This window comes from Pteronotus mesoamericanus, unplaced genomic scaffold, assembly GCF_021234165.1.
Source record: "Pteronotus mesoamericanus isolate MK-2021 breed Mesoamerican mustached bat unplaced genomic scaffold, CSHL_Meso_final contig_78, whole genome shotgun sequence".
NCBI classification, from domain to species: domain Eukaryota; kingdom Metazoa; phylum Chordata; class Mammalia; order Chiroptera; family Mormoopidae; genus Pteronotus; species Pteronotus mesoamericanus.
Genome location: NW_026555258.1, coordinates 18,258,221 through 18,270,751, shown reverse-complemented (window position 1 = coordinate 18,270,751; position 12,531 = coordinate 18,258,221). Strand labels below are relative to the sequence as shown.

Below are 12,531 nucleotides of genomic sequence, written 5' to 3'. Positions count from 1 at the left end.
GAAGGAAAAAAAAAAAAGATATCACAACTTCCCTGGCTGGGTGGCTCAGTGTGTTGGAGCGTCGCCCCGTATACCAAAAGGAGCATATGATCGATGCGTCTCTCTCACATCAATGTTTCTCTCTCTGTGTCTCTTCTTTTTTTTCCCCTCTTTCTCTTCTCCTCTTTCTCTCTCAAATCAATAAACATATATCCTCTGGTGAGGATTAAAAAAAAAAAAGATATCACAACAAAGTTGTATACACTGTTAGTCCACAACCTCAAGGGAAAGTTATCGATATTTTTATTGCATGCGGCAAGGCTGCTGGGAGGAAATGGTTATTATAGTAACATTCATTACTACAAAGATGCTGTGAAACTCTTCCCTCTCTCTGAATTGGGCTTGAACCTGGATATTGTCTGACTCTCATGGCATGGTAGACACCATGAAGCAAAAAATGATCTCAGATGCTTCCAGCCTACAGGTCTTTATATTAAGTCACGCAAGACCCCAAAGGGCCATAACCACAAAGTATTTGGAGGATAGATCGTGGTAGACATAACACTCAAAGCAACAGTATTTTATCCATTAGCCAAAAAGTCTAACAGGCAATTGTGCTTTGTTTTTACTCATAATACTAATATAAGTAGTTTTACATCCAAACAACTGGAGAAATTAAGAAACTCAATATTGATTTGAGTTGCTCAGTTCAACTCAAGACTTGAAACAGATTTCAAATATGTGTTAGGCCAGAGAACCCTCAGAGAGTCAAGTTCAATGACCTCTTACATGAGGGATACTTCCTTGAAAACGCTAGAGACAGGATATATCCAAACACTGAAACAAAGACTTATTATAATTGACAAAACTTCTTGTAATAAAAACAGTGAAAAAAATAACAATGTTTTCTCCCCAGCGACATCAGCTCTTTAACACTAGAGAATTTTGTTTCTTAGTTCGTTCAACTTTTTAACTTGGTGCAGGATTCAGAACTTACCAATACACTGAGTCCTCCCGTTGCCCACAAATCCATACTTGCAAATACACATCTTCTTCCCTTCTTGTTGCTTGCAGGTGGCATGTTCATGGCAAGTGGCACAGATGTCTAAACCCGAATCATAAATTGTATATATTGGGAAAAGAAAATGATATGGTCACAAATCATATTTTGGGTAGTAAACATGTATAATGGAGAACCAAAATTTAAATACCAACATTAAAAAGGATTTGATCCCATCCTTAAAAATCTACAGTGACTGCTCATTGCCAACACAGTCAAGTGCAAATTCCCCTACCTGGCAATCGAGGCTCTTAACAGTCTGACTCTAGGCTAGCTCCTCCAGCTTCATTGTTCCCAAGCCCGAACCATACACGATATTCTCTGGTCAGGAGGCCGCCTCGTCTTTCCCATACATGCTGTCCACTCATACTCCATGCCATAGTCACAATGTTTCCTTCCATTATAGTGCCTATCCCTCCCATTCTGATCAGCTAGCACCTATTCCTACTTCAAGACCCAATTTAAGCATCATCGTCTCCCTGACACCTTCCCCATTTGCCCATTCTTGAAGGAAATTGAGTGTATCTTCCTCTGTGCTCCTCTAACACCTGCATATCTCCCACGTTACTTTGTCATTATATTCTATTACAGCTGTGTCTTCTGTACTTGGTATTATGAAAGAGCTTCTCAAGGACAGGGACTATGTCACTTGCCCATATGTCATTATTAATACAGTGTAAACACTCAATCTATTGTTATTGACCAACTGGATAAAGGAACCTGTGATCCTACTTGCTACAACTCAAAAAGCAAATGAAGGGAGGAAAACTTCTCTACTACCCTATCCATTTTCTTTGCAGGGAAAAAGCGAATGTGTTTACAATGTCAATGAGAGAACAGCCGGGTCCCAGCAGGGTGACCAGATCCCAGTTACTTAGATAAGCAGCAAAAATGTTTGGGGCTAAAAATCCTGAAACACCCAAATTACCAGATGGTGATATCTGGCCCGAGATCAAACAAGAATTTCTACCAGAGGCTAGTGAGAGATCGTGTTGCACTCTCTGCGTCTGTAATTTCAGGAGTGACCAGCAAGGAGAACCTTTCCGCATGGAATTTCATCTCAGCCTTGGCCCCGTTACTGCCCTGGTAATAAAGACTTAGGCCTCGGGCTGCTCCAGGCATGGGGCCAACTGAGACAGGGAGACTTCTAAGTACTTGTAACCACGCTTGCTTTATTTTTTTTTTAAACAAAAGGTTACACAGAAATGAGACAAACCACTACTTCTTACTAATAACAAATTAGCCATAGAATATTTTTCAAATTTTGTATACATAGACCATGAAGAAAAATACAAATTTTTCAAAAGCAGAAATTGTGTGAGTCATACTATCTGATATCTGACTACTGCTACTAATGTAATAAAACTATAAAGTAAAACAGAAGACTAGTGTCCCCAAAAGAAAACCAACTTGAAACTATAGAACACTTTCCCAAATAAGTCTTGGGACAAAGAGAATATCAAAATTGAAATGTTTACTACCAGATATAAAACCTTACCTGCTCCAGAAACTTTGTGTTTTACGTGTCTTTATGCTTTAAAAGAGAGAAAGAAGAGCAAGCAGCCGGGGCGGGGTGGGCGGGGGGGTACCTAGAATTTTACTGCAGGAAGCTTAGAAAAAGATGAAAAAATAAAATAGAGGTTTATTGGGGGTTAGGAATTAGTAAAAGTAAAAAAATGTTAAAAATTAGAAAATATATTCAAATTCATTTAAAAAATTTTCCCCAAAGTCAGTACATCATGAAGACCGGTAAAGTGGTCAACACTCAAGTAAGAGGGTGGAAAAAAAAAGAGCATGTACAATCTTCGGAATAAGAAGGAGCTTATAACAAAAAATACATAAAACATTTTTTCAAATTACAAATGAAAGACTTTCATTTTCATAAATGAAAGTTAAATACCACGGAGTGAATATACTCTGAACCCTACCCCACCCCCCGCAAAACATCAAGGACTAGGAAGGTATAAATGCCAGGAGGGGATGTGATAGCAGACGAAGGACGTCAACGATCTTTCAGGAGACGGGAGAAGTGGACCTGTGGGAACCACCTGAGAAAGAGGAAGAACGAAAAACCAACCCCGAAAAACTCAGGAATTGGGGTCACTGAGGAACTCAGAAGGCAAGCATAGGGGGATAGCGCTGAAAGTTCCAGGAACTGCTTGAAAGCACGTCTAAGGAGTAGTTAGATGCCCAGACCCCTCACTAACCCTGGCATCAGATGGACTTCTACCACACGGGGAGAATGGACCAGAAAAGCCCCTGAGAATAGGAGCAACAGACAAAGCTGAAGTGAGAGTGAGCCCCTTATCTAAAGGTTCATCAATACGGGTGATATATATGCAATGGTTTTGACATTTTAACACATATTTTAAAACAGTTCCATAGGGACACTGTCAGTTCATCATCACATGCAACCAAAATTGTGGGAGTAATTTTAAAATAACGGATCTCGGGTCAAATCCACAAACCCAGCTGCGATCAACCATAAAATGACGAGCACTTTCCCAGTGTGCGTGTACGGCACAATAATAGAAACACCATCTAATAAAATCAACCAAAAAATGGTAAAATGTTTGATTTTTTTCCTTATATAGAATGCTTGTCTTTATAAAGATATCAGCCTTTATATACATTCAGTTCCAGGAACTTATTATCATGTGGAAAATGATTGCTTCATATAACTGCTAAGTGAATCTAATACACACACACACACACACACACACACACACACACACAAGAAATTAAGAAGCAAAGTAGTACCACCTACTCAGATAAATTAAAGGCGGTCCCATCTGAATTAGTGAAGGACAGAATCTGAAGTATTTTTAAATAGATTTAATTAAGTTCAACTTCATTCAATAGATTGAACCAGACAAATGAAATATGGCCCCGTAGGAAGGCAGCCGGGTACAGAGGAAAGCACTGGACTTGAGAGCTGGGACTGGACCCCAGATCCAGCTGAGTCCCCTTCACGTGTGACCTTTTGCAAATCACTTAATCTCGCTGGGTCTCAGGTTTTTTTTTTTTACCATCTGTAGAACAAGGGCTTTGGGCTTCTCAGATTTTAAAAATACATTCAAATTACCTGAGGATCTTGTTTAACTGCAGGCTCTGATTCAGTTGGTCTGGGGTGGGGCCCTATATACTCGCATTACATTTATGCCAAGCTCCCAGGTGGAACACATTTGAGTAGAAGGGTTCAGTGGCCCCTGAAGTCCTTTCCCGCTAATGTTCTGACACTTCATCCTTAGGGTACCTGTTTTAATGACCCATTAAGAATAATTTAATGTTAAGCGTAACCCCAAGGACAGTACATGGTATGCTTGGCTCAATAAATGTCTGGTCCTCAGACTGGCAAGCGCGATGTATGCCAGGCTTCCAAAGACTTCTCAAACCACCTGCAGAAGGGAAAGTGGTTTCCAGAAGAAGAAAAGCCTCAGCCGGAGCTTCTCATTCGGGCATAAAGAGCGAGGTCTGCAGGGCCTTGTGGGCAGGTGTTAAGAGTATTAAATGCTTGAGGGACCAAGTAGCCTCTTAGGGAAAAAAATCTTGTCCTAAAGAAAAGGCCAGGGGAGCACAATCCCAATCCAAAAACAGACAACTGGGGGAGGCAGGGCGGGGCGCTGGCTGCTGCTGACCACACACAGTGTCCGTTGTTCCACAGCCCGAAGCTCGATTAAGAATCACATGGAGATAGGGTGACCAATCCATGTCGGTTTTAATACTGAAAGTCCTGTGTCCCGGGAAACCCCTCATTTCGGTGCAAATCAAGACAGTGGGTCACCCTCCCCGCAGAGCTTGTTAAAGCAGAGCCAGTCCATGGAGATTCTGATTCAGTAGCGGTGGGGCAGGGCCTGGGAATCTGCATCTACAACAAGCTCCCAAGTAGACTCAGCCAGGGCTACCCCCTCGATTCACTTCCCTTCGCCACTCTGTGGGGACTAAGCCAGCTTCAGCCACATTCAGCAAAGCGAGGATGAGACCTAGGTTGGCATCTTCTCTCTTGCTCCCTGGCTCTGTGATCCTAAACTGTCAGTCCTTCAGCTTAGTCTGAGATGGAGATCGTGTTGCAAGGATTAAATGGGAATTATAATGCTGTATGAGCTCTGAGGCACTTGACTGAGATCATTTACATGAATATTTATCTCTCTCCCTGTGGATACTGCTATTATTGTTAGAAACAAGTCACACAAGATGCAGTATCTGGTACTGGTCAGGGTGGCTAAGAGAGAGATGACTTGGGCCGCAGTCCTAGCCCTGCCACTTGCCGGCTGCGTGACCCCAGGTAACCCGCGTGCCTCTGTTTCCTATAAATCTGTCACATGAGGATAACGACAGACCAACTTCGTATGGTTGTTGTGAGAATTAGAGAAAATGAGTTACTATACATAAAGCAAATAGAATATGTTAGACATTATTATAACAACTACTCAGCAGCTCTTTGTTAATGAATAAATGGCAGCTAGCCAATTACACGGATGAAGAGAGTGATAAAAACTGCACTGATGCAAATCCCCCCAAAAGCAATGTTTTTGTGTGGTCAGATGCCTACCTGTTCATGGGGCTGATAGTCTAGGAACCATATTATCTTATTTTATATAATCGCTCCCTGCCTTCCCACATCACATCCTGACTCCGAGGTTGGCAGTTCAGCTTCCTGAGGTTCTCAGTGCTGCCCAGCCCTCCCTCCGCTCCACCGCTCACTAAGTAATCCTGCGCCTCGGGTGGATGGCAGCCGCCAGCCTGAGCAAGGCCCCTCGCTCCCGATTTTGATACCAAGCAACAACTTAAAGTCACTTCTGAAATAACAGCAGGTGGACTTTGACAGTACAATGAAGGGATTTTGTCCACTGCCAAGGGAAGAAGGTAGCTCAAAGGCACAAATGGAGCAGTAGTGTTTGAATCTTAACCTAATCCCCAGCCACATACAGTTAGACCAACAAATTCACAGCGCAACCCTCGTGAAATCCTGGATCTCAAACTTATGGAGACATGTGGAAACGTGAAAAGACCTGAGGAAATAAGCAAAGGGGGCACGGAACTCAGGAAGAGACAGCATCTCCAGTCTTCTACAGCATGATGCAAAATTGCATTGCTCTTAAGAGACTGCATCAAATTCCAGAGAGGGAAGGAACCTGAGAAACTTCATATATTCTCCTCTGCAGCATCCCTAATGGAAACAAGCAAAAACATAGCCTCTACTTTAGGGTTCTCCAAGACAGGGAGCACTCTATTCTTCCTAGCAACTGAATCCTCGCAGGGCAATGTGAACCACCCTGTATTTCCCTTCCCAGCCCAGCCTGAGACTGACATTGCCTGTCAGGAACCCGTAACTTTTCCTCCTATAAAACAGTTATAGGGCCCTCAGCTTCCTTTCGACTTTTTGCCCTTTTTTGTCCACTTTCCTGTTTGACCAAGATCAACTTGCAGTGGGGCTGTAACGGCGCAGGAACTCCATTTCTTAAACATGACCCTTCCTCCCTCCTGTTCATCCACTCCTTTCCTTCATCATTAAGTCCTTAGGATGTCAGATTCAGGTCAGTATCACACGTCTTAATAACAAAACCTAAGGTCTGTTAACCACAGAAACAGAGTTTCCATCAAGCAGATAACATCTTGACTTCAGCTGTGAGTCAGCCCCCAGGTCCAAGAAAGCCAACCACACCCTCATGAAAGCAGACTGAACCATGGCCATGGCTGACAGCAGGACCTGACACAATGACCTGCTGACTGCCCACTGGCCCCAACCAGTCAGTGGGGACCGCAACCCCAACTCCTTTAGCCACAATGACTAATGATTTTTCCTTTATATAACCCATCCCATGGAAGCCATCAGGGAGCCAGATCTTTGAGCATTAGCTCACCTGTGACTCTGGGCTTGGTACCATTTCCTCAATTAATAAACCCTTACTTCCTTGGCTGCAACTTCCTGTTCGAGTTTGATTGGGCTTTGATGCATGAAGGCAAGCGGACCCCTTTAGTCTGTTAACAGGGCCTCCACCCATAACCTCCTGACCAGGAACCAACCCCCACTAAGTGCCCCCATTTCAATGCTTTTGAGTTTTGAGTTAAGCAGCCCTATATTTAGGCCACCCCCTAGGTTCCTGTCCCGCATGTCACCCCAATAAGCTCTCTCATTCTTGGGCAGGCTGTATACTTCTTAAAAAATCTGTCATTTCATTCACTCTGTCTCCTCTGCAGAGCTGAGGCCAACAGGCCACTTGCTATCTGAGGCTACAGAGACCTTGGGTGCCCATTTAGGATTTGACCAGAAGACTGAGAATGTGCCCAGGGCCAGCTCTCTGGAGGTGGAAGACAGGCCAGAGTGGCAATCTTTCTGGGCTCCAACCCTGCTCCCTTTCTTTGAGCAACTGCGGGTTCCTCTGAAACAATTCGCTCCCTCCACTTTTCCTCTTTCTTCCTCTTCCCCCCTCTAACGAGTGAATATGCTGCTATGATTCATGATAACAGAGTGAAGGTCAAGCCTATGAAATGCATGATTAGTAAAGTCAGGTGCCCTTTATACAGATCTTCCCGCACCTTCTCCACCACTGATTGCTCTGCCAAGATTTTCAAGGCCTCTGCCCATCCTCCTTGTGGCCTTCCAAACCTCAGACAGGCCTGAGCCAGCAAGTCCCCCAGCCACTCCCACATTCAGAGAAAGGTTAAGAAACAGGACTGACTGGTTCCACCCATCCTTCCCCTTCCTAACCTCTCTATTCCCCGAGGGCCTGACACCCCACCTAGCCACCAACCAACACCCTCCTGCTCAACCAACTGTGCTCTCACGCTTCCCTCACACTCAGGCCATCTAACTTTGGCTCCCCCATTCTCTCCTCCCTGAAACATCTTTGATACCAATTAAATGTAATTTAGGGAGAGACTGAATATACCTGTGGACAATGGCCAGACCATATGTAAAAATAGAACTCTGACCCGCAATCTATAGCAATCAGTCCAGGAAGTCAAATCGCAACCTCTGTAGCAATCGGTCCCAAACGGTCAGGACTCAGACAATATCACCCAGCTTCCCTAATTTTTGCTCCCCTACCCTGCCTCCAGCATTCCAACTTAGGACCAATCAGAGAAAGCCAAATACGTTCCCCTAACCAATCACACAGGACTCCCGCTGGTAGTAAGCTGCCTCTAACCAATGCCAATATCCTCCAACCAGGGCCTTCCCTCTTGTTCCACTATAAAGCTTTTACACTGCCTGCCTTTGAGTCTCTGACAAATGTAAGTGATGGTGGCTGACTCTCTTGCCATAGTAGGCTCCGAATAGATTGCTGTGCCTCTTCTCATTTGGTTGGTCTTCATTTATTTCCATAACAGGTTCTTAACTACAAGCCACAGTCCCTATGCACATAGAGCTCTCAGTCCAGTAAACAGTCACACTGGTGGAAGTGTACAGAGTACCATAGAAATGCGTATGTAAATAGTAAGTGTGTACGCGTCCCATACAAATGTGGTACAGAGGCAGGGGCATGGTGTTGCTGAGGCTGCAAAGGAGACTAGAGAACTTCATGGGGCTTCCAGGGAGGGAAGACAACTGGGCTGCTTTGGAAATATGAACAGACTCACTAAGGAGATGGCTGTGGGGGAAGGAAAGGGCAGGTCTCCATTCTTCTCCTTCCATCCCCTTCCAGAGACTAAGCTTTCCTACCTGTAGACCAAGTTTGCCTTTGGACCTGCTCCCTGAGATATCTCATTTATTTTTGCATTCTTTATTTTCTCCCTTTCTACTGAATAGGCCCCTGAGTCTAAAATGGTCTGAGTCTCACCCCCACACCTCCTTTCCCCCTCAGAACACACGAAAAGATTCTTGCACTGGCTTGGCCAGCCCCCTGAATGCCACCTTCTATTTCCAACTTCTTTAAAGAGCACCCGCTCTGCAGCACAGGCGCCTGTGCTCTCTAGAGCCCCCGCATCTGACGCTCACGCTCACTGCTGGGCTGGCCCTGGCTCACCGCTGACCCAGGCCCCCGAATCCGAAGCCTTCCCCGTCTCCACCCCCTCGACTTCTCTTGATGCTCTGCTAACCCAGCCTTCTTCCTACCTTAGTGGCTGCTGCTCTTTCTCTTCTACCTGCATCTACCATCTAAATTTGAGCTTCCTCAAGAATCTGTCCTTGGCCCTCTTACTTCTACTAAACCTCAGGCTCCAAGCAACCATCAAGTTTACATTAGCTGCATACATCTGCTGTCCACAGTCTTAAGTCCCCATTGGTTTCATCTGAAAGCCCTACCATCACCTCCAGTTCAGGATATCTAAAACCAATTCAGTCATCCTTCTTCCCAAATTAGCCTGCCCCTCCTGTGGAACCAGAGATCCAAGTCACCCAGTCCCCAGCCCTTCCTGTCATCTTTCATCTTCTGTTCCCTTGCACCTTCATGTCTGTTACTAGGTCATGCAGTTCCACTTCCCCCTTATCTTCTACACTTGGTCCTCTTTTCCTGCCGTCATACTGTGGAGACAGTGCTCAGAACTTCTAAGCCAGCGGTTGCGCAACTTCCTGAATGGCTCTAAGCCTCCAGTCATTCCCCACATTGTCCACTGTAGGGAAACCTGCCCGTAATAAAATCAGATTCTCCAAGGTTGTAAATGAAAGAACAATGCCTACCTAAGGAGAGAAGGCTCAACCAGGCAATCCTGACTTCCATTTCCCCAAATTCACCCCAGAGCCTTTAAGTAGTTGCAGATGGATGACCTAGGGGAGCCACTTTGTTCAACTACCTTAGACCAACAATTCAGTAAGACTACATTGGCAAGTTTGCTAGGCTAGAGAGTCTTAACACAAAGATTCTGGAGGGGGAGGTAGAAAAGAGTAAAGGGGGAATAAATGGTGATGGAAGAGACAGCTTGGGGTGGTGAACACACAATATAATATGCAGATGATGTATTACAGAATTTACACCGGAAACCTATGTAATTTTATTAACCAATGTCATCCCAATTAATTCAATTAAAAAATTATATGCGTCCTGACCATTGTGTCTCAGTTGATTGGATGTCGTCCTGCACAGCAAAAGGTCGCCAGTTTGATTCCAGATCAGGGCATGTGTCTGGTTACAGATTCGGTCCCCAGTCAGGGCACGTGTGAGAGGCAACCAACTCATGTTTCTCTCACACACCGATGTTCTTTCTCTCTCTCTCTCTCTCTCCCCCCTTTCCCTCTCTCTAAAAATAAACTATTTTTTATAAAATTATATGTTAAAAAAAATTCTGAAATAGGGTCGAAGCACCTACAAGCTTTTATGTACACTGCCGTGGGAGACCAAGTTATAGGAGGAAGTTGGAAAGCCTTTCAGGCATATGATGTACAAAAACAGGCACTTCGGAAGGCTGAGCCATCAAGAGAAGCACCCACCAGTGATGGTAGAAGTCCCAAGATGAAGAAAACCTGGGGGGACAGGAGTCTGAGCTGCAAAGTACCTACCATTTTTCCTTACATAGGTTTCCTTCCACTTCAGGGTCAGTGTTTGGTTTTATTAAGTAAGTCAGAGGGTTTCCTTACAGCCACTTTTCATATCACTCTCGGCGCAAAAACCTGCAGTGACTTCCAAGGGCTCCCCACTTCCCATAACCAACTAAGTCTAAATGCCTTGGTCTGCCAGTTAGGGCACTCCGCCTTCTGGTTAAATCCATTCTGCTTTTCCGCCCGCATTTCCCAACCATATCCTACCTACCAGTCGATCTGAACTGCAGGCCCCCTTGCTTTTGAGCCCCCGTGTGCTGCTTGTCCCGGCAGCTCCGTCCGGAATTCATCATTCTACGTACAGTATTTGTGGAGCGCTCACTGTGCCCTCTACTATGAGCGGGGACGCCTTTTCCTCATCTTCCCATATCCAAACACCACCAATCCTTGAGAGTCTGGTTAAAGGGTCACCTCATCCATGATGCCACTAGATTCCCCCAGCCAGACGTAATCTTTCCCTTCTTTGACCACCCACATCTTCCCAAAGCATATATGGCATTGTCTTCTCTTACAGTTATTTGGGCAATTGCCACCACCCTTATATATCTCAATACCATATTAAACACTGCGTTTGAATGGGATGGGGGGGGGGGGGAATCTACTCCAATGGTCTGGAAATAGATTATTTGCTTCTGTCTCCTTCACAATACGAACTCACTGAGGTCCAGCATCAAGACCTCATCACATCTTGCACAGGGAAACAAGGACCATCTATTGAATCAAGTAATGAATACTTTCTTCCTGTAAACTTTCTTACACTTTTTCCCTCACCATATTAGCATCTAGTTCCTTATCAAGGTGAAAAGAATTAAAAGGTAGAGAGAAAATTTCTTCGGCTCTAGAATTTACAGTGCAAAAGCCACAGCAGGACCTGAAGCGTGACGGTGCGGCCAGCCGGAACACCCTTCGACGCCGTGCGTGACTCTCCCCAAGGCGCCGCTAGTGCCCAGCCCCCACCTCGCTTCAGGTCCCTCCGGGGCGCGAGCAAGGCCACCCCCAAACAGGTCTCCCTGGCAGCCCTGGGGCGGGGACGGGGAAGCCCAGGCGGGGAGCCCCTCCTGCTTCTTGGAGCCCCGCCTTCCCTATCCTCAACGGCCGGAGCTGCCCCACCTGCGCTCCTGGTTCGGGCCCCGCGCGGGTCCGGCCCAGGGGCGGGGAAGCGTCCGGGCGCGCCCAGCCTCGTGGAGGCCCAGCAAGGACCTGCGGGGCCCCGGTGCTGCGCCCGCCCCCGCCCGCACTCACCGACGGCGCCGTGCGTTCCAGTCGCGCCGCGGGCCAGGCCGAGCAGCAGCAGCAGCGGTAGCAGGCGGCGAGGCAGGCGGCGAGGCGGGCGGCCCCCGCGCCGGGGCCGCGGGCCCATGCCGCCGCCGCTGCGTCCCTCCCGGGGTGCCCGCGTCTCCTGCTGGGGCCCCGAGGCGCCGAGATAAGGCAGCGGGCGCCGCGGGGAGGGGGCCGACCCGGCCGCTTCCGGCGCTGCGCTGGTGTGCGGAGGACTCCGCGGGGTCCCGGGGCGGTGGCGGGGCCCGGCCAGCGCGCCCGGCCTCGGCAGACGCTCCTTCATTCACTCTCCCCTTCACTCATTTGTGCACCTGCCAGGCGCGCGGTGGCCCTGGGAACACACAGCGGGCAAAGGGACAGGGTCCGGCCCCCTCGGCGCGGACGTTCCAAAAGTGAGGACTGTCACCCGGCAGACAGTGACACAGCTGAACAGAGGGTCCCGGACTGTGCTAGAAGGAAACGGCCATCGTGCCCTAAGCGTGTGAAACGAACGTGGCATCCAACCCGGTCGGGGACTCAGGGAGGCACCCCCGGGATGGCAAAGAGTGGCGAGGGGCAGAAAGAGCGGGAATCTTCCAAGAGGTTCAAGAGACCAGGGTTGAGGTCGCTGGAGCTCCAAGGGCAAGATGAGAGGGTGAGAAGCCGCCGGCCCAAGCTAGCCAGGGCGACAGACTTCACCAGGTGACAAGACCTTAAAGAGCGACAGAGTTGGGGTGGGGGAGGGGCTGGCAGGGGTTCC

The 12,531-nt window shown here is 47.2% G+C and overlaps 1 protein-coding gene across 1 annotated transcript in view; it reads right to left on the bottom strand.

The window, feature by feature from the left end:
• SUSD1 (sushi domain containing 1) overlaps positions 1–12,090 on the bottom strand; it is a 100,274-nt gene extending 88,184 nt beyond the window's left edge. Inside the window, 2 exon segments of the mRNA XM_054584521.1 lie at positions 977–1,084; positions 11,757–12,090. Of these exon segments, the coding sequence (XP_054440496.1) occupies positions 977–1,084; positions 11,757–12,075 (427 nt within the window). The 5' untranslated portion in view covers positions 12,076–12,090.
• Positions 12,091–12,531: the final 441 nt, after the last annotated feature.